Genomic DNA, 27,434 nt, shown 5'->3' with positions numbered 1-27,434 from the left:
GAGTGGAGACACTCAGCTGGGGCGTGTATACAGTGAGCTGGGGAGTGGATACAGTGAGCTGGGGAGTGGATACAGTGAGCTGGGGCGTGGATACAGTGAGCCGGGGTGTGGATACAGTGAGCTGGGGCGTGGATACAGTGAGCTGGGGAGTGGATACAGTGAGCCGGGGCGTGGATACAGTGAGCTGGGGAGTGGATACAGTGAGCTGGGGCGTGGATACAGTGAGCTGGGGAGTGGATACAGTGAGCTGGGGCGTGGATACAGTGAGCTGGGGAGTGGATACAGTGAGCTGGGGAGTGGATACAGTGAGCTGAGGCGTGGATACAGTGAGCTGGGGAGTGGATACAGTGAGCTGGGGCGTGGATACATTGAGCTGGGGAGTGGATACACTCAGCTGGGGCGTGTATACAGTGAGCTGGGGAGTGGATACAGTGAGCTGGGGAGTGGATACAGTGAGCTGGGGAGTGGATACAGTGAGCCGGGGCGTGGATACAGGGAGCTGGGGAGTGGATACAGTGAGCTGGGGCGTGGATACAGTGAGCTGGGGAGTGGATACAGTGAGCTGGGGCGTGGATACAGTGAGCTGGGGAGTGGATACAGTGAGCTGGGGAGTGGATACAGTGAGCTGAGGCGTGGATACAGTGAGCTGGGGAGTGGATACAGTGAGCTGGGGCGTGGATACATTGAGCTGGGGAGTGGATACAGTGAGCTGGGGAGTGGATACAGTGAGCTGGGGAGTGGAAACAGTGAGCTGGGGCGTGTATACAGTGAGCTGGGGCGTGGATACAGTGAGCTGGGGCGTGGATACAGTGAGCTGGGGCGTGGATACAGTGAGCTGGGGAGTGGATACAGTGAGCTGGGGCGTGGATACAGTGAGCTGGGGCGTGGATACAGTGAGCTGGGGAGTGGAAACAGTGAGCTGGGGAGTGGATACAGTGAGCCGGGGAGTGGATACAGTGAGCTGGGGCATGGATACAGTGAGCTGGGGAGTGGAAACAGTGAGCTGGGGAGTGGATGCAGTGAGCTGGGGAGTGGATGCAGTGAGCTGGGGAGAGGATACAGTGAGCTGGGGAGTGGATACAGTGAGCTGGGGAGTGGATACAGTGAGCTGGGGAGTGGATACAGTGAGCTGGGGAGTGGATACAGTGATCTGGGGAGTGGATACAGTGAGCTGAGGCGTGGATACAGTGAGCTGGGGACTGGATACAGTGAGCTGGAGCGTGGATACAGTGAGCTTGAGAGTGGATACAGTGAGCTGGGGCGTGGATACAGTGAGCTGGGGCGTGGATACAGTGAGCTGGGGAGTGGATACAATGAGCTTGAGAGTGGATACAGTGAGCTGGGGCGTGGATACAGTGAGCTGGGGCATGGATACAGTGAGCTGGGGCGTGGATACAGTGAGCTGGGGCGTGGATACAGTGAGCTGAGGCATGGATACAGTGAGCTGGGACGTGGATACAGTGAGCTGAGGCGTGGATACAGTGAGCTGGGGCGTGGATACAGTGAGCTGGGGAGTGGAAACAGTGAGCTGGAGAGTGGATACAGTGAGCTGGGGCATGGATACAGTGAGCTGGGGAGTGGATACAGTGAGCTGGGGAGTGGATACAGTGAGCTGGGGCATGGATACAGTGAGCTGGGGAGTGGATACAGTGAGCTGAAGCGTGGATACAGAGAGCTGGGGAGTGGATACAGTGAGCTGGGGAGTGGATACAGTGAGCTGGGGCATGGATACAGTGAGCTGGGGAGTGGATACAGTGAGCTGGGGCGTGGATACAGTGAGCTGAGGCGTGGATACAGTGAGCTGGGGCGTGGATACAGTGAGCTGGGGAGTGGAAACAGTGAGCTGGGGAGTGGATACAGTGAGCTGGGGAGTGGATACAGTGAGCCGGGGAGTGGATACAGTGAGCTGGGGAGTGGATACAGTGAGCTGGGGAGTGGATACAGTGAGCTGGGGAGTGGATACAGTGAGCTGGGGCATGGATACAGTGAGCTGGGGAGTGGAAACAGTGAGCTGGGGAGTGGATACAGTGAGCTGGGGAGTGGATACAGTGAGCCGGGGAGTGGATACAGTGAGCTGGGGAGTGGATACAGTGAGCTGGGGAGTGGATACAGTGAGCTGGGGAGTGGATACAGTGAGCTGGGGAGTGGATACAGTGAGCTGAGGCGTGGATACAGTGAGCTGGGGAGTGGATACAGTGAGCTGGAGCGTGGATACAGTGAGCTTGAGAGTGGATACAGTGAGCTGGGGCGTGGATACAGTTAGCTGGGGAGTGGATACAGTGAGCTGGGGAGTGGATACGATGAGCTTGAGAGTGGATACAGTGAGCTGGGGCGTGGATACAGTGAGCTGGGGCGTGGATACAGTGAGCTGGGGCGTGGATACAGTGAGCTGGGGCGTGGATACAGTGAGCTGAGGCATGGATACAGTGAGCTGGGACGTGGATACAGTGAGCTGAGGCGTGGATACAGTGAGCTGGGGCGTGGATACAGTGAGCTGGGGAGTGGAAACAGTGAGCTGGGGAGTGGATAAAGTGAGCTGGGGAGTGGATACAGTGAGCTGGGGCATGGATACAGTGAGCTCGGGCGTGGATACAGTGAGCTGAAGCGTGGATACAGTGAGCTGGGGAGTGGATACAGTGAGCTGGGGAGTGGATACAGTGAGCTGGGGCATGGATACAGTGAGCTGGGGAGTGGATACAGTGAGCTGGGGAGTGGATACAGTGAGCTGGGGCATGGATACAGTGAGCTCGGGCGTGGATACAGTGAGCTGAAGCGTGGATACAGAGAGCTGGGGAGTGGATACAGTGAGCTGGGGAGTGGATACAGTGAGCTGGGGCATGGATACAGTGAGCTGGGGAGTGGATACAGTGAGCTGAAGCGTGGATACAGAGAGCTGGGGAGTGGATACAGTGAGCTGGGGAGTGGATAAAGTGAGCTGGGGAGTGGATACAGTGAGCTGGGGAGTGGATACAGTGAGCTGAAGCGTGGATACAGAGAGCTGGGGCGTGGATACAGTGAGCTGGGGCGTGGATACAGTGAGCTGGGGCGTGGATACAGTGAGCTGAGGCGTGGATACAGTGAGCTGGGGAGTGGATACAGTGAGCTGGGGAGTGGATACAGTGCGCTGGGGAGTGGATACAGTGAGCTGGGGAGTGGATGCAGTGAGCTGGGGAGTGGATATAGTGAGCTGGGGAGTGGATACAGCGAGCTGGGGAGTGGATACAGTGAGCTGGGGAGTGGATACAGTGAGCTGGGGAGTGGATACAGTGAGCTGGGGAGTGGATACAGTGAGCTGGGGAGTGGATACAATGAGCTGGAGAGTGGATACAGTGAGCTGGGGAGTGGATACAGTGAGCTGGGGAGTGGATACAGTGAGCTGGGGAGTGGATACAGTGAGCTGGGGAGTGGATTCAGTGAGCTGGGGAGTGGATACAGTGAGCTGGGGAGTGGATTCAGTTAGCTGGGGAGTGGATACAGTGAGCTGGGGAGTGGATACAGTGAGCTGGGGCGTGGATACAGTGAGCTGAGGCGTGGATACAGTGAGCTGGGGCGTGGATACAGTGAGCTGGGGCGTGGATACAGTGAGCTGGGACGTGGATACAGTGAGCTGAGGCGTGGATACAGTGAGCTGGGGCGTGGATACAGTGAGCTGGGGAGTGGAAACAGTGAGCTGCGGAGTGGATACAGTGAGCTGGGGAGTGGATACAGTGAGCTGGGGAGTGGATACAGTGAGCTGGGGAGTGGATACAGTGAGCTGGGGAGTGGATACAGTGAGCTGGGGAGTGGATACAGTGAGCTGGGGAGTGGATACAGTGAGCTGGGGAGTGGATACAATGAGCTGGAGAGTGGATACAGTGAGCTGGGGAGTGGATTCAGTGAGCTGGGGAGTGGATACAGTGAGCTGGGGAGTGTATTCAGTTAGCTGGGGAGTGGATACAGTGAGCTGGGGAGTGGATACAGTGAGCTGGGGCGTGGATACAGTGAGCTGAGGCGTGGATACAGTGAGCTGGGGCGTGGATACAGTGAGCTGGGGCGTGGATACAGTGAGCTGGGACGTGGATACAGTGAGCTGGGGAGTGGAAACAGTGAGCTGGGGAGTGGATACAGTGAGCTGGGGCGTGGATACAGTGAGCTGAGGCGTGGATACAGTGAGCTGGGGCGTGGATACAGTGAGCTGGGGCGTGGATACAGTGAGCTGGGACGTGGATACAGTGAGCTGGGGAGTGGATACAGTGAGCTGGGGAGTGGATACAGTGCGCTGGGGAGTGGATACAGTGAGCTGGGGAGTGGATACAGTGAGCTGGGGAGTGGATATAGTGAGCTGGGGAGTGGATACAGCGAGCTGGGGAGTGGATACAGTGAGCTGGGGAGTGGATACAGTGAGCTGGGGAGTGGATACAGTGAGCTGGGGAGTGGATACAGTGAGCTGGGGAGTGGATACAATGAGCTGGAGAGTGGATACAGTGAGCTGGGGAGTGGATACAGTGAGCTGGAGAGTGGATACAGTGAGCTGGGGCATGGATACAGTGAGCTGGGGAGTGGATACATTGAGCTGGGGAGTGGATACAGTGAGCTGGGGCATGGATACAGTGAGCTGGGGAGTGGATACAGTGAGCTGAAGCGTGGATACAGAGAGCTGGGGAGTGGATACAGTGAGCTGGGGAGTGGATACAGTGAGCTGGGGCATGGATACAGTGAGCTGGGGAGTGGATATAGTGAGCTGGGGCGTGGATACAGTGAGCTGAGGCGTGGATACAGTGAGCTGGGGCGTGGATACAGTGAGCTGGGGAGTGGAAACAGTGAGCTGGGGAGTGGATACAGTGAGCTGGGGAGTGGATACAGTGAGCTGGGGAGTGGATACAGTGAGCTGGGGCATGGATACAGTGAGCTGGGGAGTGGAAACAGTGAGCTGGGGAGTGGATACAGTGAGCTGGGGAGTGGATACAGTGAGCCGGGGAGTGGATACAGTGAGCTGGGGAGTGGATACAGTGAGCTGGGGAGTGGATACAGTGAGCTGGGGAGTGGATACAGTGAGCTGGGGAGTGGATACAGTGAGCTGGGGAGTGGATACAGTGAGCTGAGGCGTGGATACAGTGAGCTGGGGAGTGGATACAGTGAGCTGGAGCGTGGATACAGTGAGCTTGAGAGTGGATACAGTGAGCTGGGGCGTGGATACAGTTAGCTGGGGAGTGGATACAGTGAGCTGGGGAGTGGATACGATGAGCTTGAGAGTGGATACAGTGAGCTGGGGCGTGGATACAGTGAGCTGGGGCGTGGATACAGTGAGCTGAGGCATGGATACAGTGAGCTGGGATGTGGAAACAGTGAGCTGAGGCGTGGATACAGTGAGCTGGGGCGTGGATACAGTGAGCTGAGGAGTGGAAACAGTGAGCTGGGGAGTGGATAAAGTGAGCTGGGGAGTGGATACAGTGAGCTGGAGAGTGGATACAGTGAGCTGGGGCATGGATACAGTGAGCTGGGGAGTGGATACAGTGAGCTGGGGAGTGGATACAGTGAGCTGGGGCATGGATACAGTAAGCTGGGGAGTGGATACAGTGAGCTGAAGCGTGGATACAGAGAGCTTGGGAGTGGATACAGTGAGCTGGGGAGTGGATACAATGAGCTGGGGCATGGATACAGTGAGCTGGGGAGTGGATACAGTGAGCTGAAGCGTGGATACAGAGAGCTGGGGAGTGGATACAGTGAGCTGGGGAGTGGATAAAGTGAGCTGGGGAGTGGATACAGTGAGCTGGGGCATGGATACAGTGAGCTGGGGAGTGGATACAGTGAGCTGAAGCGTGGATACAGAGAGCTGGGGCGTGGATACAGTGAGCTGGGGCGTGGATACAGTGAGCTGGGGCGTGGATACAGTGAGCTGAGGCGTGGATACAGTGAGCTGGGGAGTGGATACAGTGAGCTGGGGAGTGGATACAGTGCGCTGGGGAGTGGATACAGTGAGCTGGGGAGTGGATACAGTGAGCTGGGGAGTGGATATAGTGAGCTGGGGAGTGGATACAGGGAGCTGGGGAGTGGATACAGTGAGCTGGGGAGTGGATACAGTGAGCTGGGGAGTGGATACAGTGAGCTGGGGAGTGGATACAGTGAGCTGGGGAGTGGATACAATGAGCTGGAGAGTGGATACAGTGAGCTGGGGAGTGGATACAGTGAGCTGGGGAGTGGATACAGTGAGCTGGGGAGTGGATTCAGTGAGCTGGGGAGTGGATACAGTGAGCTGGGGAGTGGATTCAGTTAGCTGGGGAGTGGATACAGTGAGCTGGGGAGTGGATACAGTGAGCTGGGGCGTGGATACAGTGAGCTGAGGCGTGGATACAGTGAGCTGGGGCGTGGATACAGTGAGCTGGGGCGTGGATACAGTGAGCTGGGACGTGGATACAGTGAGCTGAGGCGTGGATACAGTGAGCTGGGGCGTGGATACAGTGAGCTGGGGAGTGGAAACAGTGAGCTGCGGAGTGGATACAGTGAGCTGGGGAGTGGATACAGTGAGCTGGGGAGTGGATACAGTGAGCTGGGGAGTGGATACAGTGAGCTGGGGAGTGGATACAGTGAGCTGGGGAGTGGATACAGTGAGCTGGGGAGTGGATACAGTGAGCTGGGGAGTGGATACAATGAGCTGGAGAGTGGATACAGTGAGCTGGGGAGTGGATACAGTGAGCTGGGGCGTGGATACAGTGAGCTGGGGAGTGGATACAGTGAGCTGGGGAGTGGATTCAGTGAGCTGGGGAGTGGATATAGTGAGCTGGGGAGTGGATTCAGTTAGCTGGGGAGTGGATACAGTGAGCTGGGGAGTGGATACAGTGAGCTGGGGCGTGGATACAGTGAGCTGAGGCGTGGATACAGTGAGCTGGGGCGTGGATACAGTGAGCTGGGGCGTGGATACAGTGAGCTGGGACGTGGATACAGTGAGCTGAGGCGTGGATACAGTGAGCTGGGGCGTGGATACAGTGAGCTGGGGAGTGGAAACAGTGAGCTGCGGAGTGGATACAGTGAGCTGGGGAGTGGATACAGTGAGCTGGCGAGTGGATACAGTGAGCTGGGGAGTGGATACAGTGAGCTGGGGAGTGGATACAGTGAGCTGGGGAGTGGATACAGTGAGCTGGGGAGTGGATACAGTGAGCTGAGGCGTGGATACAGTGAGCTGGGGAGTGGATACAGTGAGCTGAAGCTTGGATACAGAGAGCTGGGGCGTGGATACAGTGAGCTGGGGCGTGGATACAGTGAGCTGGGGCGTGGATACAGTGAGCTGAGGCGTGGATACAGTGAGCTGGGGAGTGGATACAGTGAGCTGGGGCGTAGATACAGTGAGCTGGGGCGTGGATACAGTGAGCTGGGGAGTGGATACAGTGAGCTGGGGTGTGGATACAGTTATCTGGGGCATGGATACAGTGAGCTGGGGTGTGGATACAGTGAGCTGAAGCGTGGATACAGAGAGCTGGGGCTTGGATACAGTGAGCTGGGTCGTGGATACAGTGAGCTGGGGCGTGGATACAGTGAGCTGAGGCGTGGATACAGTTAGCTGGGGAGTGGATACAGTGAGCTGGGGAGTGGATACAGTGAGCTGGGAAGTGGATACAGTGAGCTGGGGAGTGGATACAGTGAGCTGGGGAGTGGATACAGTGAGCTGGGGAGTGGATACAGTGAGCTGGGGCGTGGAGTACAGTGAGCTGGGGAGTGGATACAGTGAGCTGGGGAGTGGATACAGTGAGCTGGGGAGTGGATACAGTGAGCTGGGGAGTGGATACAGTGAGCTGAGGCTTGGATACAGTGAGCTGGGGAGTTGATACAGTGAGCTGGGGAGTGGATACAGTGAGCTGGAGCATGGATACAGTGAGCTGGGGAGTGGATACAGTGAGCTGGGGCGTGGATACAGTGAGCTGAGGCGTGGATACAGTGAGCTGGGGCGTGGATACAGTGAGCTGGGGAGTGGAAACAGTGAGCTGGGGAGTGGATACAGTGAGCCGGGGAGTGGATACAGTGAGCTGGGGCATGGATACAGTGAGCTGGGGAGTGGAAACAGTGAGCTGGGGAGTGGATTCAGTGAGCTTGGGAGTGGATACAGTGAGCTGGGGAGTGGATACAGTGAGCTGGGGAGTGGATACAGTGAGCTGGGGCGTGGATACAGTGAGCTGGGGAGTAGATACAGTGAGCTGGGGCGTGGATACAGTGAGCTGAGGCGTGGATACAGTGAGCAGGGGCGTGGATACTGTGAGCTGGGGCGTGGATACAGTGAGCAGGGGCGTGGATACAGTGAGCTGAGGCGTGGATACAGTGAGCTGGGGCGTGGATACAGTGAGCTGGGACGTGGATACAGTGAGCTGAGGCGTGGATACAGTGAGCTGGGGCGTGGATACAGTGAGCTGGGGAGTGGAAACAGTGAGCTGGGGAGTGGATACAGTGAGCTGGGGCGTGGATACAGTGAGCTGGGGAGTGGATACAGTGAGCTGGGGCGTGGATACAGTGAGCTGGGGAGTGGATACAGTGAGCTGAAGCTTGGATACAGAGAGCTGGGGAGTGGATACAGTGAGCTCGGGCGTGGATACAGTGAGCTGGGGCGTGGATGCAGTGAGCTGAGGCGTGGATACAGTGAGCTGGGGAGTGGATACAGTGAGCTGGGGAGTGGATACAGTGAGCTGGGGAGTGGATACAGTGAGCTGGGGAGTGGATACAGTGAGCTGGGGCGTGGATACAGTGAGCTGGGGAGTGGATACAGTGAGCTGGGGAGTGGATTCAGTGAGCTGGGGAGTGGATACAGTGAGCTGGGGAGTGGATTCAGTTAGCTGGGGAGTGGATACAGTGAGCTGGGGAGTGGATACAGTGAGCTGGGGCGTGGATACAGTGAGCTGAGGCGTGGATACAGTGAGCTGGGGCGTGGATACAGTGAGCTGGGGCGTGGATACAGTGAGCTGGGACGTGGATACAGTGAGCTGAGGCGTGGATACAGTGAGCTGGGGCGTGGATACAGTGAGCTGGGGAGTGGAAACAGTGAGCTGCGGAGTGGATACAGTGAGCTGGGGAGTGGATACAGTGAGCTGGGGAGTGGATACAGTGAGCTGGGGAGTGGATACAGTGAGCTGGGGAGTGGATACAGTGAGCTGGGGAGTGGATACAGTGAGCTAGGGCGTGGATACAGTGAGCTGGGGAGTGGATACAGTGAGCTGAAGCTTGGATACAGAGAGCTGGGGCGTGGATACAGTGAGCTGAGGCGTGGATACAGTGAGCTGGGGAGTGGATACAGTGAGCTGGGGAGTGGATACAGTGAGCTGGGGCGTAGATACAGTGAGCTGGGGCGTGGATACAGTGAGCTGGGGAGTGGATACAGTGAGCTGGGGCGTGGATACAGTTATCTGGGACATGGATACAGTGAGCTGGGGTGTGGATACAGTGAGCTGAAGCGTGGATACAGAGAGCTGGGGCTTGGATACAGTGAGCTGGGTCGTGGATACAGTGAGCTGGGGCGTGGATACAGTGAGCTGAGGCGTGGATACAGTTAGCTGGGGAGTGGATACAGTGAGCTGGGGAGTGGATACAGTGAGCTGGGAAGTGGATACAGTGAGCTGGGGAGTGGATACAGTGAGCTGGGGAGTGGATACAGTGAGCTGGGGAGTGGATACAGTGAGCTGGGGAGTGGATACAGTGTGCTGGGGCGTGGAGTACAGTGAGCTGGGGAGTGGATACAGTGAGCTGGGGAGTGGATACAGTGAGCTGGGGAGTGGATACAGTGAGCTGGGGAGTGGATACAGTGAGCTGAGGCGTGGATACAGTGAGCTGGGGAGTTGATACAGTGAGCTGGAGAGTGGATACAGTGAGCTGGGGAGTGGATACAGTGAGCTGGGGAGTGGATACAGTGAGCTGGGGAATGGATACAGTGACTGGGGCGTGGATACAGTGAGCTGGGGAGTGGATACAGTGAGCTTGGGAGTGGATACAGTGAGCTGGGGAGTGGATACAGTGAGCTGGGGCGTGGATACAGTGAGCTGGGGAGTAGATACAGTGAGCTGGGGCGTGGATACAGTGAGCTGAGGTGTGGATACAGTGAGCAGGGGCATGGATACAGTGAGCTGGGGCGTGGATACAGTGAGCAGGGGCGTGGATACAGTGAGCCGGGGCGTGGATACAGTGAGCCAGGGAGTGGATACAGTGAGCTGGGGCGTGGATACAGTGAGCTCGAACGTGGATACAGTGAGCTGGGGAGTGGATACAGTGAGCTGGGGAGTGGATACAGTGAGCTGGGGCGTGGATACAGTGAGCCGGGGAGTTGATACAGTGAGCTTGGGCGTGGAATACAGTGAGCTGGGGAGTGGATACAGTGAGCTGGGGATTGGATACAGTGAGCTGGGGAGTGGATACAGTGAGCTGGGGCGTGGATACAGTGAGCTCGAACGTGGATACAGTGAGCTGGGGAGTGGATACAGTGAGCTGGGGAGTGGATACAGTGAGCTGGGGCGTGGATACAGTGAGCCGGGGAGTTGATACAGTGAGCTTGGGCGTGGAATACAGTGAGCTGGGGAGTGGATACAGTGAGCTGGGGAGTGGATACAGTGAGCTGGGGAGTGGATACAGTGAGCTGGGGCGTGGATACAGTGAGCCGGGGAGTTGATACAGTGAGCTTGGGCGTGGAATACAGTGAGCTGGGGAGTGGATACAGTGAGCTGGGGATTGGATACAGTGAGCTGGGGAGTGGATACAGTGAGCTGGGGCGTGGATACAGTTAGCTGGGGAGTGGATGAAGTGAGCTGGGAAGTGGATACAGTGAGCTGTGGCGTGGATACAGTGAGCTGGGGCGTGGATACAGTGAGCCGGGGAGTGGATACAGTGAGCCGGGGCGTGGATACAGTGAGCCGGGGCGTGGATACAGTGAGCTGGGGCGTAGATACAGTGAGCCGGGGAGTGGATACAGTGAGCCGGGGTGTGGATACAGTGAGCCGGGGCGTGGATACAGTGAGCTGGGGCGTGGATACAGTGAGCCGGGGAGTGTATACAGTGAGCCGGGGCGTGGATACAGTGAGCCGGGGCGTGGATACAGTGAACTGGGGAGTGGATACAGTGAGCTGGGGCGTGGATACAGTGAGCTGGGGTGTGGATACAGTTAGCTGGGGCGTGGATACAGTGAGCCGGGGAGTGGATACAGTGAGCCGGGGCGTGGATACAGTGAGCCGGGGAGTGGATACAGTGAGCCGGGGCGTGGATACAGTGAGCCAGGGAGTGGATACAGTGAGCTGGGGCGTGGATACAGTGAGCCGGGGAGTGGATACAGTGAGCCGGGGCGTGGATACAGTGAGCCGGGGTGTGGATACAGTGAGCTGGGGAGTGGATACAGTGAGCTGGGGCGTGGATACAGTGAGCTGGGGCGTGGATACAGTGAGCCACAGCGTGGAATACAGTGAGCTGAGGAGTGGATACAGTGAGCTGGGGCGTGGATACAGTGAACTGGAGCGTGGATACAGTGAGCCGAGGCATGGATACAGTGAGCTGGGGAGTGGATACAGTGAGCTGGGGAGTGGATACAGTGAGCTGAGGCGTGGATACAGTGAGCTGGGGAGTGGATACAGTGAGCTGGGGAGTGGATACAGTGAGCTGAGGCTTGGTTACAGTGAGCTGGGGAGTGGATACAGTGAGCTGGAGCATGGATACAGTGAGCTGGGGCGTGGATACAGTGAGCTGGGGAGTGGATACAGTGAGCCGGGCCGTGGAGTACAGTGAGCTGGGGAGTGGATACAGTGAGCTGGGGAGTGGATACAGTGAGCTGGGGAGTGGATACAGTGAGCTGGGGACCTGGATACAGTGAGCTGGGGCGTGGATACAGTTAGCTGGGGAGTGGATACAGTGAGCTGAGGCTTGGATACAGTGAGCTGGGGAGTGGATACAGTGAGCTGGAGCATGGATACAGTGAGCTGGGGCGTGGATACAGTGAGCTGGGGAGTGGATACAGTGAGCTGGGGAGTGGATACAGTGAGCTGGGGAGTGGATACAGTGAGCCGGGGCGTGGATACAGTGAGCTGGGGAGTGGATACAGTGTGCTCGGGCGTGGATACAGTGAGCTGGGGAGTGGATACAGTGAGCTGGGGAGTGGATACAGTGAGCTGGGGAGTGGATACAGTGAGCTGGGGCGTGGATACAGTGAGCTGGGGATTGGATACAGTGAGCTGGAGAGTGGATACAGTGAGCTGGGGAGTGGATACAGTGAGCTGGAGAGTAGATACAGTGAGCTGGGGAGTGGATACAGTGAGCTGGGGCGTGGATACAGTGAGCTGGGGAGTGGATACAGTGAGCTGGGGAGTGGATACAGTGAGCTGAGGCTTGGTTACAGTGAGCTGGGGAGTGGATACAGTGAGCTGGAGCATGGATACAGTGAGCTGGGGCGTGGATACAGTGAGCTGGGGAGTGGATACAGTGAGCTGGTGCGTGGGTACAGTGAGCTGGGGAGTGGATACAGTGAGCTGGGGCGTGGATACAGTGAGCTGGGGAGTGGATACAGTGAGCTGGGGAGTGGATACAGTGAGCTGGGGAGTGGATACAGTGAGCCGGGGCGTGGATACAGTGAGCCAGGGAGTGGATACAGTGAGCTGGGGCGTGGATACAGTGAGCTGGGGTGTGGATACTGTGAGCTGGGGCGTGGATACAGTGAGCCACGGCGTGGAATACAGTGAGCTCGGGAGTGGATACAGTGAGCTGGGGCGTGGATACAGTGAGTCACGGCGTGGAATACAGTGAGCTGGGGCGTGGATACAGTGAGCTGGGGCGTGGATACAGTGAGCTGGGGCGTGGATACAGTGAGCTGGGGCGTGGATACAGTGAGCTGGGGCGTGGATACAGTGAGCTGGGGCGTGGATACTGTGAGCCACGGCGTGGAATACAGTGAGCTGGGGAGTGGATACAGTGAGCTGGGGCGTGGATACAGTGAGCCACGGCGTGGAATACAGTGAGCTGGGGCGTGGATACAGTGAGCTGGGGCGTGGATACAGTGAGCTGAGGCGTTGATACAGTGAGCTGGGGAGTGGATACAGTGAGCTGGGGATTGGATACAGTGAGCTGGGGAGTGGATACAATGAGCTGGGGCGTGGATACAGTGAGCTGGGGCGTGGATACAGTGAGCCCAGACAGGTACAGCCCAGACAGGCACAGCCCAGACAGGGCATCCCAGACAGCTAGGGCCCAGACAGGGTAACCCAGACAGCCACGACCCGGACTGTCATGGCCCAGACGGGCATGGCCCAGACAGGTGTGACCCGGACTGGCACAGCCCAGACAGGCACGGTCCAGACAGGTTGACCAGACAGCTATGGCCTGGACTGTCATGGCCCAGATGGGCATGGCCCAGACAGGCAGGCACAGTCCAGACAGGGTGTCCCAGACGGGCCAGGACTGGCACAGCCCAGACCGGCAAGGCCACTTTGTAAATCATTGATGCGATCGCACTTCGAATACTGTGTATAGTTCTGGTCACCAGAATACACAAATGATATTGCAGCTATTGAAACGATACAGAAGAGAGTAACCAGATTGATTGCGGGGATGGAGGGATTGGATTATGAGGAGCGATCATGTAAATTGGGCACATTCTCACTGGAAAAGAGAAGGTTGAGAGGCAATACGATGTCAGTTTTTAAGATTCTAAAGGGACTAAATAATATCGACCATGACAAGCTCTTTTACCTTGACCGGAACAGTAGAACCAGAGGACATGACCTGTGCTTGAAGGAGGTAAATTCAAAACTAATTTCAAGGCAAAACGATGGCTGTTTTAGCACTCATTGTGTGCCAGGAGGAGCAGGATTGCTTCCCCCCAGGCCCCTCAAGGAAGCCTTTGGCTTCCCCTAGCCCCGATCTCTAATCCTCCTTCCCCCAGCCTGATCCACAGCCTCCTCCCCCAGGCCCGATCTCCAGCCTCCTCCCCCAGCCCCGATCTCCAGCCTCCTCCCCCAGCCCCGATCTCCAGCCTCCTTCCCCAGGCCCGATCTCCAGCCTCTTTCCCCAGGCCCGATCTCCAGCCTCTTTCCCCAGCCCCGATCTCCAGCCTCCTCCCCCAGCCCCGATCTCCAGCCTCTTTCCCCAGGCCCGATCTCCAGCCTCCTTCCCCAGGCCCAATCTCCAGCCTCCTCCCCCAGCCCCGATCTCCAATCCTCCTTCCCCAGGCCCGATCTCCAGCCTCCTCCCCCAGGACCGATCTCCAGCCTCCTCCCCCAGCCCCAATCTCCAGCCTCCTCCCCAGGCCCGATCTCCAGCCTCCTCCCCCAGGCACGATCTCCAGCCTCCTCCCTCAGGCCCGATCTCCAGCCTCCTCCCCCAGCCCCAATCTCCAGCCTCCTCCCCCAGCCCCGATCTCCAATCCTCCTTCCCCAGGCCCGATCTCCAGCGTCCTCCCCCATACCCAATCTCCAGCCTCCTCCCCCAGGCCCAATCTCCAGCCTCCTCCTCCAGCCTCGATTCCACCGTTCACAAGCTGCCTTCCCCAGCCCTCCTGCCCGCCGGCCAAGATGACAATTTGGCTAGTTGCTTGGTGTGAAGCAGCCTTAAAAGATGCAAATGAAGCCCTGCCGAACTTAACAGCAGGGCCTCCATGTCCCCGGCCTTGCCGATTTTTGGCCGATTTGAGCCTCCCGGTAAATATTGGGACCAGAGAGTAGGGATAATGGGTATGTACTCACAGTGCCAGGATGTGACTAGTGGTGTCCCCCAGGGATCTGTACCGGGGCCTCAGCTTTTCACTATGTTTATAAATGACTTAGTTGAAGCAATAGAGAGTCGTTTATCCACATTTGTTGACAGCACCAAGTTAGGAGGCACAGTAAATAGTGTAGATGGGAGCAGAGAGCTGCAAAGGGACATTGATAGATTAAGTGAGTGGGCAAAACTGGCAGATGGAGTTCACTGTGGGGAAGTGTGAGGTCATTCACTTTAGACCTAAGAAAGATAAATCAGAGTATTTTCTAAACGGTGAGAAGCTCGGAACTGTGGAGAAGCCGAGAGATTTAGGGTCCAAGTACAGAACTCACTCAAACTTCTGGACAGTTACAAAAAACTATTAAAAAGGCTAATGGAATGTTGGCCTTTATCTCAAAGGGGATGAATTACAAAGGGGTGGACGTTATGTTGCAGCATACAGAGCTCTGGTTAGACCCTATCTGGGGTACTGCGTTCAATTCAGGGCACGGCACCTCAGGAAGGATATGTTGGCCTTGGAGGGGGTACAATGCAGAGACCGGAATGATACCGGGGCTAAAACGATTAAATTATTAGGACAGGTTGCATAGACTAGGTTTGTATTTCCTTGACTATAGAAGATTAAGGGGTGATATAATTAAGGTATTTAAGATGATGAAAGGCATTAATAGTGTTGATCGAGAGAAACTATTTCCTCTGGAGGGAGAGTCCAGAACAAGGGGGCATAACCTCAAAATGAGAGCTGGGCCGTTCAGGGGTGATGTCGGGAAGCACTTCTTCACACAAAGGGGAGTGGAAATCTGGAAAACTCTCCCCAAAAAAGCTGTTGAGGTCAATTGAAAATTTAAAAACAGGGATTGATAGATTTTTTTTAGATAAGGATACTAAGGGTTACGGAACCAAGGCGGGTAAATCGAGTTAAGATACAAATCAGCCATGATCGAATTGAATGGTGGAATTAAAGCCCATGGAATAAAAGGGGCAGTGGCAGCACGGATACGAAACTGGCTAAGTTACAGGAAACAGAGAGTAATGGTGAACGGTTGTTTTTCGGACTGGAGAAAGGTATACAGTGGTGTTCCCCAGGGGTCAGTATTAGGACCACTGCTTTGTTTGATATATATTAATCACTTGGACTTGGGTGTACAGGGCACAATTTCAAAATTTGCAGATGACACAAAACTTGGAAGTGTAGTAAACAGAGAGGAGGATAGTGATAGACTTCAAGAGGATATGGACAGACTGGTGGAATGGGCGGACACGTGGCAGATGACATTTAACGCAGAGAAATGCAAAGTGATACATTTTTGGCAGGAAGACTGAGGAGAGGCAATATAAACTAAATGGTACAATTCTAAAGGGGGTGCAGGAACAGAGAGATCTGGGGGTATATGTGCACCGGTCATTAAAGCTGGCAGGGCAGGTTGAGAAAGTGGTTAAAAAAGCATACGGGATCCTGGGCTTCATAAATAGAGGCATAGAGTACAAAAGCAAGGAAGTTATGATGAACCTTTATAAAACACTGGTTCAGCCACAGCTGGAGTATTGTGTCCAATTCTGGACACGCACTTCAGGAAAGATATGAAGGCCTTAGAGAGGGTGCAGAAGAGATTTACTAGAATGATCCCAGGGATGAGGGACTTCAGTTATGTGGAGAGACTGGAGAAGCTGAGGTTGTTCTCCTTAGAAATGAGACGGTTGAGAGAAGTGTTCAAAATCATGCAGGGCTTCAATAAAGTATATAAAGAGAAACTGTTCCCATTGGTGGAAGGGTCAAGAACCAGAGGACATAGATTTATGGTGATTGGCAAAAGAACCAAAGGTGACATGAGGAAAAACTTTTTTTAAGTAGTGAGTGGTTAGGATCTGGAATGCACTGCCCGAGGGGGTGGTGGAGGCAGATTCAATCATGGCTTTCAAAAGGGAACTGGATAAGGAGTTGAAAGGAATAAATTTGCAGAGCTACGGGGATAGGGCGGGGGAGTGGGACTAGCTGGATTGCTCTTGCATTGAGCCGGCACGGACTCGATGGGCTGAATGGCCTCCTTCCACGCTGTAACCCTGCTATGATTCTATGATGATGATCCTGCCTGGGTCTGTTGTAGACTAATTGGTAGAGATTGATTTCTATGATTAGTCAGCAACTCCATTATCGTTGTATCATGTGACTAGCAGGATAGTAGAAGGCGAACTCGATGGACATTGGTCTTTTCTCGTCTAGCGATTCCGATGTTGCTATCTTCCTATGATTACTGCCTCCAAATATTCACAAGGGGAGGCAAGAATAGAGTCCCCGCCCCAAAAAAGAACCAAGCAAAATTCAGTACTCTGATATAAATGAGATGGAAATTCTGGATAAGCTGAAAGGGCTCAGAACAAATATATCCCCTGCGGTTGATGGGATTGATTGCAGAGTGCTGAGAGGGACCAGAGAGGACATTTAGGAGGCATTGGTAATGTGGGAGGTACCAGTAGATTGGAAACGGGATATTGTGGTGTTCATATTCAAAAAGGGGGACAACGCAGACACGGGCAACTGTAGGCCCATTGGTCTTAACTTCCATTCCATATAAAATAATGGAATCAATCAGGAGTAAATTTGAGGATTATCATTACTACAACAACCTAGAAACAGCAGTCAGCATGGCTTTAGACAAGGAAGATCCTGCCTGACCAACCTTCTTGATTTGAGGAAGTGACCTCCCAAATTATCAGTGTTAAACTCTATGACATTGTCTAACCCAGCCTTCCAAAAGGCATTTGATAAAGTTCCACATGAAAGATTTTACTAATTAAACTCAAAGCTATGGGGATTCAGGGCATAGCTGGAGTATGGATTGAAACTGGCTGAACGGTAGAAAATAACAGGAAGAGTGATGTGAGGGTGGGGGAGTGGGGTGCCCAGGGCTTAGGGTTGCCACCTTCCAGGATTGTCCTGGAGTTTTCAGGAATTAAAGATTAATCTCCCGGACATTGCCGCAAGTAACCCAGGAGAAAAATCATAGGGACCTAAAAAAATATTGGAGATGTGGAAAAGCCTGTTTGACTGACAGTCAAGAATTATCCAATCGGGTGACAAAGAGTCTGTTCACTTTCCAATTGTGGAGATGCCGGTGATGGACTGGGGTTGACAATTGTAAACAATTTTACAAAACCAAGTTATAGTCCAGCAATTTTATTTTAAATTCACAAGCTTTCGGAGGCTTCCTCCTTCCTCAGGTGAACATTTGTTGGAAATGAAATCCTCGAAATGAAATCGCATTTATAATTCACAGAACAATGCTTGGTGAGTACAGACAGTTTTTTCAACTGCCCGTTGCCAAGGCAATCAGTGTGCAGACAGACAGGTGTTACCTGCAAGGTCTCCGAATATACAAATCACCAAAAAAAAACAACAAACAAAAAAAAACAGAGATAGAGAGGTAGAAACATAGAAAAGACAGCAACTGACCCGTTATATTAAAAACAGATAACATTTGTTCGCTGGTGGGGTAACGTGTAGGTTCCCTCCCAGTCGGGGAACACTTCAGCAGTCATGGACATTCATCCACCGACCTTCGGGTAAGCGTTCTCCAAGGCGGCCTTCGAGACACACGACAACGCAAAATCGTCGAGCAGAAATTGATAGCCAAGTTCCGCACCCATGAGGACGGCCTCAACCGGGATCTTGGGTTCATGTCACGCTACACGTAAGCCCACCAGCGAACAAATGTTATCTGTTTTTAATATAACGGGTCAGTTGCTGTCTTTTCTATGTTTCTACCTCTCTATCTCTGTTTTTTTTTGTTTGTTGTTTTTTTTTGGTGATTTGTATATTCGGAGACCTTGCAGGTAACACCTGTCTGTCTGCACACTGATTGCCTTGGCAACGGGCAGTTGAAAAAACTGTCTGTACTCACCAAGCATTGTTCTGTGAATTATAAATGCGATTTCATTTCGAGGATTTCATTTCCAACAAATGTTCACCTGAGAAAGGAGGAAGCCTCCGAAAGCTTGTGAATTTAAAATAAAATTGCTGGACTATAACTTGGTTTTGTAAAATTGTTCACACTTTCCAATTGGCATGGAAAGGAGGAGCTCCGCAAGGATGGACGTGTTGGGTGGCCAATGACGGGAGTTTGGGGGCGGGGCGGTTGGAGGTCACACGATGTCACATCCAGTTCGAGTTGCCGACCTGACCAGGGTTCTGTGTTGGCACCACGATGGTCTCTCATTTACATCAATGACTTGGGCCTTTTCTAACTCCAGGCCAGTTTTGGGTGGGTGAGTAGTGACGTGAATTAGAAACTAAGCCAATGCTCCAAAAATGAGGCCCAGGATCTAGCTGATGTCATCGGAACATGACATGTATATGTTAAAAAGGACCCTGTTTGGGTGGATGTCCTTACTGCCTGCTCAAAATCAGAATCTGTCAACTCCCAGTAGCTCCAGACTCCATCTGGAGACTGCGTTCAGTTCTGGGCACCGCATCTCTGGAGGCCTTGGCCTTGGAGAGAGTGCATTGCAGATTCACCAGAATGATACCAGGGCTAAAAGGGTTAAATTATGAAGATTGGTTGCATAGACTTGGGTTGTATTCAGTTGAGTTTAGAAGATTAAGGGGTGATCTAATTGAGGTGTTTAAGATGATTAAAGCTTTTATTAGAGTAGATAGAGAGAAACTATTTTCTCTGATGGGAGAGTCCAGAACAAGGGGGCATAACCTTAAAATTCGATAGATTTTTGTTAGGCAAGCATGGTAAGGGAAATGAATCAAAGGTGGGAAAACAGGGTTGAGATACAGATGAGCCATGATCTAATTGAATGGCGGACAGGCTCGAGGAGCTGACTGGCCTCCTCCTGTTCTTAATGTTCCTATGATTTTATAGAGGTGTAAAAGATAGTTAAGGGTATGGAAAAGGTTAATGTAGAATATTACTTTCAATTAAACAGTGGGAGCAGATCAAAGGGACACAGATTCAAATCAGTAAAGGGTAACTTTAGGACTGATATCAGGAGGTTCTACTGCAGACAGAGAGTGATCAACAGTTAAGAACATAAGAACATAAGAAATTGGAGCAGGAGTAGGCCAATCGGCCCCTCGAGCCTGCTCCGCCATTCAATAAGATCATGGCTGATCTGATCCCAACCACAAATCTAAAGAACACAAGAAGTCGGAGCAGGACCCGGCCACATAGCCCCTGGGCCCTCTCCGCCACCCACAGGGCATTGACCGATCCGAACTCAGCTTCATGTCCAATTTCCTGCCCGCTCCCCATAACCCCTAATTCCCTTTACTTCTAGGAAACTGTCTATTTCTGTTTTAAATTTATCTAATGATGTAGCTTCCACAGCTTCCTGGGGCAGCAAATTCCACAGACCGACCACCCTCTGAGTGAAGAAGTTTCTCCTCATCTCAGTTTTGAAAGAGCAGCCCCTTATTCTAAGTTGCAATAGACTATGGGCAGAATGGTGGAAGCATTTAAGGATCAATCAGATGCAGCAATGGGTGAGTCTCGGGGAGCCTCGTGGAGTTTCGGTAAAGGAACTTGATGGGACGATGACCGTTCCCCCCCCCCATATCTTGTTTACTGTCACCTGCTACAGAACATATGAGTTCACAAGTTTAGAGGCATAGCTCTCAGTCAATCAGTTGCCAGTCTGTAGCGGGTTATTGCAGGGAGCGAATCACCCCACCTATAGGCGCAGAGTGAAAATCCTGCAGTTGCTCCCCTCCCTCCCCCCGGTATCGTTAACAGGAAGGTGAATAAAGGGGGAGATGAATGTGGGGATTTGGTGATTGATAATGAGTGTGATCTTTCGTTGTGAAGTTTCAGAAGCCTCAGGACCAATATCCACCATTCCGATTCGGCACAGTTCCCAACGGCAGCACAGAGAGGAATATCAAGAACAACTATCCAGACATGCACTCCCACATGACCAGATACAACCAGCGCTCTGTGGGAGATGCTCTCACCAGCTTGAAATCAGGGTAAGCTGTAGGGTCTCATCAACATCAACACCCATCAACTGGGCATCTGGGACTGGCAACACTCAAACCAACTCCCCATCCTCCACAATGCCAGGTGGCACCAGACTGTCATTGGCACGTCACAAGAGGATGAGGGGAAAGAATACTAGCTTGGTGCCCTCTCATGGTGGTGGTTTTTCCAAGTGTCAGCTGTGGCTCAGTGGGAGCACTCTCGCATCGGAGTCAGAAAGTCGTGGGTTCAAGTCCCACTCCAGAGACTGGAGCACTAAATCTAGTCTTGACACTACAGTACAGTACTGAGGGAGTGCTGCACTGTTGGAGGTGCCTTCTTTCAGGTGAGACGTTAAACCGAGGTCCCATCTGCCCTCTCAGGTGGACGTAAAAGATCCCATGGCCACTGTTCAAAGAAAAGCAGGGGAGTTCTCTCCGGTGTCCTGGCCAATATTGATCACTAAAACAGATTGCTATGGTGGGATCTTGCTGTTTGTAAATTGGCTGTGTATTTCCTACATTACAACAGTGACTACACTTCAAAAGTACTCCATTAAATGTAAAGCACTTGGTTTGTCCTGAGGTTGTGAAAGGCGCTATATGAATGCAAGTCTTTGTTTTTTCTCTCTCTCTCTTTCTGTGTCTCTCTTTCCCTCCCTCTTTATATCTGACTCTCTCTATCTGCCTCTCCCTGCATCTCTCCATCAATGCCTCTGTCTCTTTATCTTTCTCCCTCTTTATATTCTTAAATTTATTACCTGAGGCCCCAGTATAGATCATTCCGCCAATCAGAGTACATTCCCTTTATCCCTACTCTCTGTCTCCAGCCTTCCAACCAATTACCATCCCACGTCTCAAGGTTACTTCCAATTCCGTGCACTTTTATTTCTGTTAATAATCTCTTGTGCAGAACCTTATCAAGTGCCTTCTGGAGATTCATATAGAGAACATCCATAGACCCTCCCCTATCCACCATGTTAGTAACCTCCACAAACTAGATTATTCAAACATGACCTACCCTTCAAGGATTAATCAAGGACAGTCAGCATGGATTTGTTAAGGGAAGGTCATGTCTGACTAATTTGATTGAATTTTTTGAGGAGGTAACAAGAAGGGTTGATGTAGTCTACATGGATTTTAACAAGGCTTTTGACAAGGTCTCACATGGCAGACTGGTCAGAAAAGTAAAAGCCCATGGGGTCCAAGGGAAAGTGGCGAGTTGGATCCAAAATTGGCTGGTCGACGGGTGTTTTTGTGACTGGAAGGCTGTTTCCAGTGGAATTCCACAGGGCTCAGTACTGGGTCCCTTGATTTTTGTGGTATATGTTAATAATTTGGACTTGAATGTGGGGGCATGATCAAGAAATTTGCAGATGATACAAAAATTGGCCGTGTGGTTGATAGTGAGGAGGAAAGCTGTAGACTGCAGGAAGATATCAATGGACTGGTCAGGTGGGCAGAAAAGTGGCAAATGGAATTCAATCTGGAGAAGTGTGAGGTAATGCATTTGGGGAGAGCAAACAAGGCAAGAGAGTACACAATAAATGGGAGGATACTGAGAGGTGTAGAGGAACAGAGGGACCTTGGAGTGCATGTCGACAGATCCCTGAAGGTGGCAGGACAGGTAGATAAGGGGGTTAAGAAGGCATATGGAATACTTTCCTTTATTAGCCGAGGCACAGAATATAAGAGCAGGGAGGTTATGCTGGAACTGTATAAAACACTGGTTAGGACACAGCTTGAGTACTGTGTACAGTTCTGGTCACCACATTACAGGAAGGATGTAATTGCACTAGAGAGGGTACAGAGGAGATTTACGAGGATGTTGCCAGGACTGGAGAATTTTAGCTATGAGGAAATATTAGATAGACTGGGGTTGTTCTCTTTGGAATAGAGGAGGCTGAGGGGAGATTTAATTGAAGTGTATAAAATTATGAGGGGCCGAGATAGAGTGGATAAGGAGGACCTATTTCCCTTAGCGGAGGGGTCAATAACCAGGGGGCATAGATTCAAAGTATTTGGTAGAAGGATTAGAGGGGAGCTGAGGAGAATGTTTTCAGCCAGAGGGTGGTGATTGTCTGGAACTCACTGCCTGAGATGGTGGGAGAGGCAGAAACCCTCAACTCATTTAAAAAGTACTTGGATGTGCACCTGAAGTGCCGTGACCGACAGGGCTACGGACTGGAAAGTGAGATTAAGCTGGATAGCTCTTTTTCAGTCAGCACAGACATGATGGGCCGAATGGCCTCCTTCTGTGCCTTAAATTTCTATGCTTCTGTGATTCACAAATCTATGCTGAATCTCTGATCAGCTCACACTTGTCCAGGTGCTCAGTCACTCTGTCCCTGAGGATAGATTCCAGTAACTTACCCACAATTCATGTTAAACTGGCAGGTCTGTGGTTACCTGGTTTCTCCCTCCCTCCCTTATTAAATTCTATCCCAGTGTTTCACTTAGACAGAGCAGCAAGATCCCAAGATCCAGCCTCAGTTTGTGTTAGAATCATAGAATCTTACAGCACAGAAGGAGACTGTTCGGCCCATCGTGCCTGTGCCTGCTCTTTGAAAGAGCTATCCAATTAGTCCCACTCCCCTGCTTTTTCCTCATAGCCCTGCATATTTTTTCCTTTTCAACTATTTAACCAATTCCCTTTTGAAAGTTATTATTGAATCTGCTTCCACCACCCTTTCAGGCAGCGCATTCCAGATCATAACAACTCACTGCTTAAAAAAATGTTTCCTCACCAAAGTATCTTAAATCCGTGTCCTCTGGTTACCGATCCTTCTGCCACTGGAAACAGTTCCTCCTTATTTACTCTGTCAAAACCCTTCATGATTTTGAACATCTCGATCAAATCTCCTCTCAACCTTCTCTGTTCCAAGGAGAACAACCCCAGCTTCTCCAGTCTATCCACATAACTACAGTCCCTCATCCCTGGAATCATTCTAGTAAATCTCTTCTGCACCCTCTCTAAGGCCTTCACATCCTTCACAAGTGCGGTGCCCAGAACTGGACACAATACTCCAGCTGAGGCCTGACCAGTGTTTTATAAAGGGTTAGTATAACTTCCTTGCTTTTGTACTCTGTGCCTCTATTTATAAAGCCCAGGATCCCATGTGCTTTTTAACAACTTGTCTTGGCACCTTCAACAACTTGTGAATGTGAAACCCCGGGTGGGGGATTTTAAACCCCAAAAACGGGTGGGTTGGGGACGGGTGGGTCATTAAAATAATTGATTTTTGGAGTGTGACCGGAGCCCGGCTCCGATGGGCCCACCTCTGGGTTTAATGGAGGCACGATTGGATGCGTTTGTGTAACAAGCTTGCTGGAGGCGGGTCCCTAATTAGTTCAGGCGGGCGAGTAGTTCTCGCAGCAATTAACGTCCTCATGAGACAGGTCTTTTTAAATTGAATTTTGCTGATGTTTAAATTTAACACCCACCAGCGTGGGTTTCTCGGGGCCCGTGAATCTCACTACTGAAAAGGAGGCAAGAAGGGCCGGATCATGAGGTAAGTGCCCTTATTGCACTCTGGGGGTTGGATGGGGGGCTGATCGTTGGGGGGGGGGGTGGAGGGATGTCGGAGATCAGTAGGGAGGTGGGGAGTTGGACATCGGGGGAAGTCTCGGACATTGGGGGGGGTCTCTTTCTGTGCCAGCAGGAGCAGGAGTATTTCCTCCAGGTCCAAAAAGCTCACGATCAGATCTCCCCTATTGGCCAACCCCCCTCCCCCCCCCAGATGTCCAAGACCCCCCAACATCCGAGACCCCCCTCACCGACGTCCGAGATTCCCCCCACCACCCCTCGAGATCCCGCCCCCCGACGTCCGAGATCTCCCTCCCCCCCCCGACGTCCGAGATCTCCCTCCCCCCCGACGTCCGAGATCTCCCTCCCCCCCCCGACGTCCGAGATCTCCCTCCCCCCCGACGTCCGAGATCTCCGTCCCCCCCGACGTCCGAGATCTCCCCCCCCCCCCCGACGTCCGAGATCTCCCGCCCCCTCCGACATCCAAGATCTCCTCCCCCCACCCCGACGTCCAAGATCTCCGTCCCCCCGACGTCCGAGATCTCCCTCCCCCCGACGTCCGAGATCTCCCTCCCCCCGACGTCCGAGATCTCCGTCCCCCCCGACGTCCGAGATCTCCGTTCCCCCCCCCGACGTCCGAGATCTCCCTCCCCCCCGACGTCCGAGATCTCCCCACCCCCGACGTCCGAGATCTCCGTCCCCCCCGACGTCCGAGATCTCCGTCCCCCCCCGACGTCCGAGATCTCCGTCCCCCCCGACGTCCGAGATCTCCGTCCCCCCCACCTCCCCTCGAGATCCCGCCCCCCGACGTCCGAGATCTCCCTCCCCCCCCGACGTCCGAGATCTCCCTCCCCCCCCGACGTCCGAGATCTCCCTCCCCCCCGACGTCCGAGATCTCCCTCCCGTCCCCTGAGATCATTCCCCCCGATGTCCGTGATATCCCTCCCCCCGACGTCTGAGACCCCCACCGATGCTCGAGACCCCTTAATTCCAGGTTTCCCAACCGAAACCCCCCCCCCCCACCCCCAATCTCTTCCCAGTTCTAACATCAATTCAGCCCCAGGTCTCTGTTCCTGCACCCCCTTTAACATTGTACCATTTAGTTTATATTGCCGTTCCCCGTTCCTCCTGCCAAAATACATCACTTCACACTTCTTTGTATTAAATTTAATCTGCCACGTGTCTGCCCATTTCACCAGTTTGTCTCTGTCCTCCTGAAGTCTGTTACTATCCTCCACATTGTTTACCTCTCTGTTGAGAACTTTGACGTGGTTGACCACACCATCCTCCTCCATTGTCCAGCTGGGTGGGACTGCGCTCGCCTGGTTCCATTCCTATCTATCCAGTCGTAGCCGGAGAATCACCTGCAATGGCTTCTCTTCCCGCTCCTGCATCGTTACCTCTGGAGTCCCCCAAGGATCTATCCTTGACCCCGTCCTATTTCTTATCTACATGCTGCCCCTTGGCGACATCATCCGAAGACTTGATGTCAGATTCCTCATGTACAACACCCAGCTCTACCTCACCACCACCTCTCTCCCTGATTTGTCACACTGCTCGTCCAACATCCAGTAGTGGATGAGCAAAAATTTCCTCCAATTAAATATTGGGAAGACCGAAGCCATTGTCTTCGTCCCCACCACAAACTCCGTTCCCTCGCCACCGATTCCATCGCTCTACCATTGGTGGCTGTACCTTCAGCTGCCTGGGCCCGAAGCTCTGGAATTCCCTCCCTAAACCTTTCTGCCTCTCCACCTCTCTCTCCTCCTTTAAGTCACTCCTTAAAACCTACCTCTTTGACCAAGCTTTTGGTTACCTGTCCTAATATTTCCTTATGTGGCTCGGTGTCAAATTTTGTTGGATAATCGCTCCTGTGAAACGCCTTGGGACATTTTACTACGTTAAAGGTGCTATATAAATGCAAGTAGTTGTTGTTATTTGAGGCTGAACCGATTGTTCACAACCTTGGCATCCTATTTGACCCAGAGATGAGCTTCCGACCCCATGCCCGCTCCATCACCAACACCGCCAACTTCCATCTACGTAACATCGTCCATCTCAGCCCCTGCCTCAGCCCATCTGCTGCTTAAACCCTCATCCTTGCTTTTATTACCTCCAGACTGGACTATTCCAATGCCCTCCTGTCTGGCCTCCCATCTTCCACCCTCCATAAATTTGAGCACATCCAAAACTCTGCTGCCTGTATCCTAACTCGCACCAAGTCCCGATCACCCTGTGCTGGCTGATCTACATTGGCTCCCAGTCTGGTAACACCTCGATTTTAAAATTCTCATCCTTGTGTTCCAATCTCTTGATGGCCTCGCCCCTCCCTATCTGCGCTCCTTCAATTCTGGCCTCTGGCATCCCCGATTTTAATTGCTCCACCACTGGCGGCCGTGCCTTCAGCTGCCTAGGCCCTAAGCTTTGGAATTCCCTCCCTAAACCTCTCCCCCTCTCTCTCCTCCTTTAAGACGGTCCTTAAAACCTACCTCTTTGACCAGGCTTTTGGTCACCTGTCCTAATATCTCCTTATGTGTAGCAGTAAAGGAGGAGGTAGTAGTGTATTGGATAGAATAAAAATAGATAAAGAGGAGGTACTTAAAAGATCGGCAGTATTCAAAGTAGAAACATCGCCCAGTCCAGACAGGATGCATCCTAGGTATTTGGGTACCCTTAGATAAATAATCAGGAGACATGAGTTCAAATCCTGCCACGGCAGCTGGGGAATTTAAATTCAGTTGATTTAAATATATAAAAACTGGAATAAAAATCTAATATCAGTAATCATGTCCAAGAAACTACCGGATTGTTGCAAAAACCCATCTGGTTCATTAATGTCCTTTAGGGAAGGAATCCTGCCGTCCTTACCCGGTCTGGCCTATATCTGACTCCAGACCCACAGCAATGTGGTTGATTCTAACTGCCCTCTGAAATGGCCTCGCAAGTCACTCAGTTGTCAAGAAGGCTGCTCACCACCACCTCCTCGAGGCCAATTAGGGATGGTCAATAAATGCTGGCCTCGCCAGCGACGCCCACATCCCATGAATCAAAAAAAATTACTGAGGGAAGTAAGGGTGGAAATTGCGGAGGCTCTGGTCACAATCTTCCAATTAGATATGGGAGTGGTGCCAGAGGACTGAAGGATTGCAAATGTTACACCCCTGTTCAAAAAAGGAGAGAGTGATAAACCCAACAATGACAGGCCAGTCAGCCTAATGTTGGTGATGGGGAAACTTTGTGACAGTAATCCAGGACAAAATAAATTGGCAC

The 27,434-nt window shown here is 52.8% G+C and overlaps 1 protein-coding gene across 1 annotated transcript in view; it reads left to right on the top strand.

The window, feature by feature from the left end:
- LOC137341338 (glutamate receptor ionotropic, NMDA 2C-like) overlaps nt 1-27,434 on the top strand; it is a 707,538-nt gene that overhangs the window by 366,320 nt on the left and 313,784 nt on the right. The window contains exon 9 of the mRNA XM_068004462.1: nt 20,490-20,650. Coding sequence (XP_067860563.1) covers nt 20,490-20,650 — 161 coding nt within the window. The remainder of the gene's footprint in view (nt 1-20,489; nt 20,651-27,434) is intronic.

Source organism: Heptranchias perlo, chromosome 23 (assembly GCF_035084215.1).
Source record: "Heptranchias perlo isolate sHepPer1 chromosome 23, sHepPer1.hap1, whole genome shotgun sequence".
In the NCBI taxonomy this organism is placed as follows: Eukaryota; Metazoa; Chordata; class Chondrichthyes; order Hexanchiformes; family Hexanchidae; genus Heptranchias; species Heptranchias perlo.
Note: the sequence above shows the minus strand (reverse complement) of the source record. Positions and strands in the feature narration are given on the sequence as shown.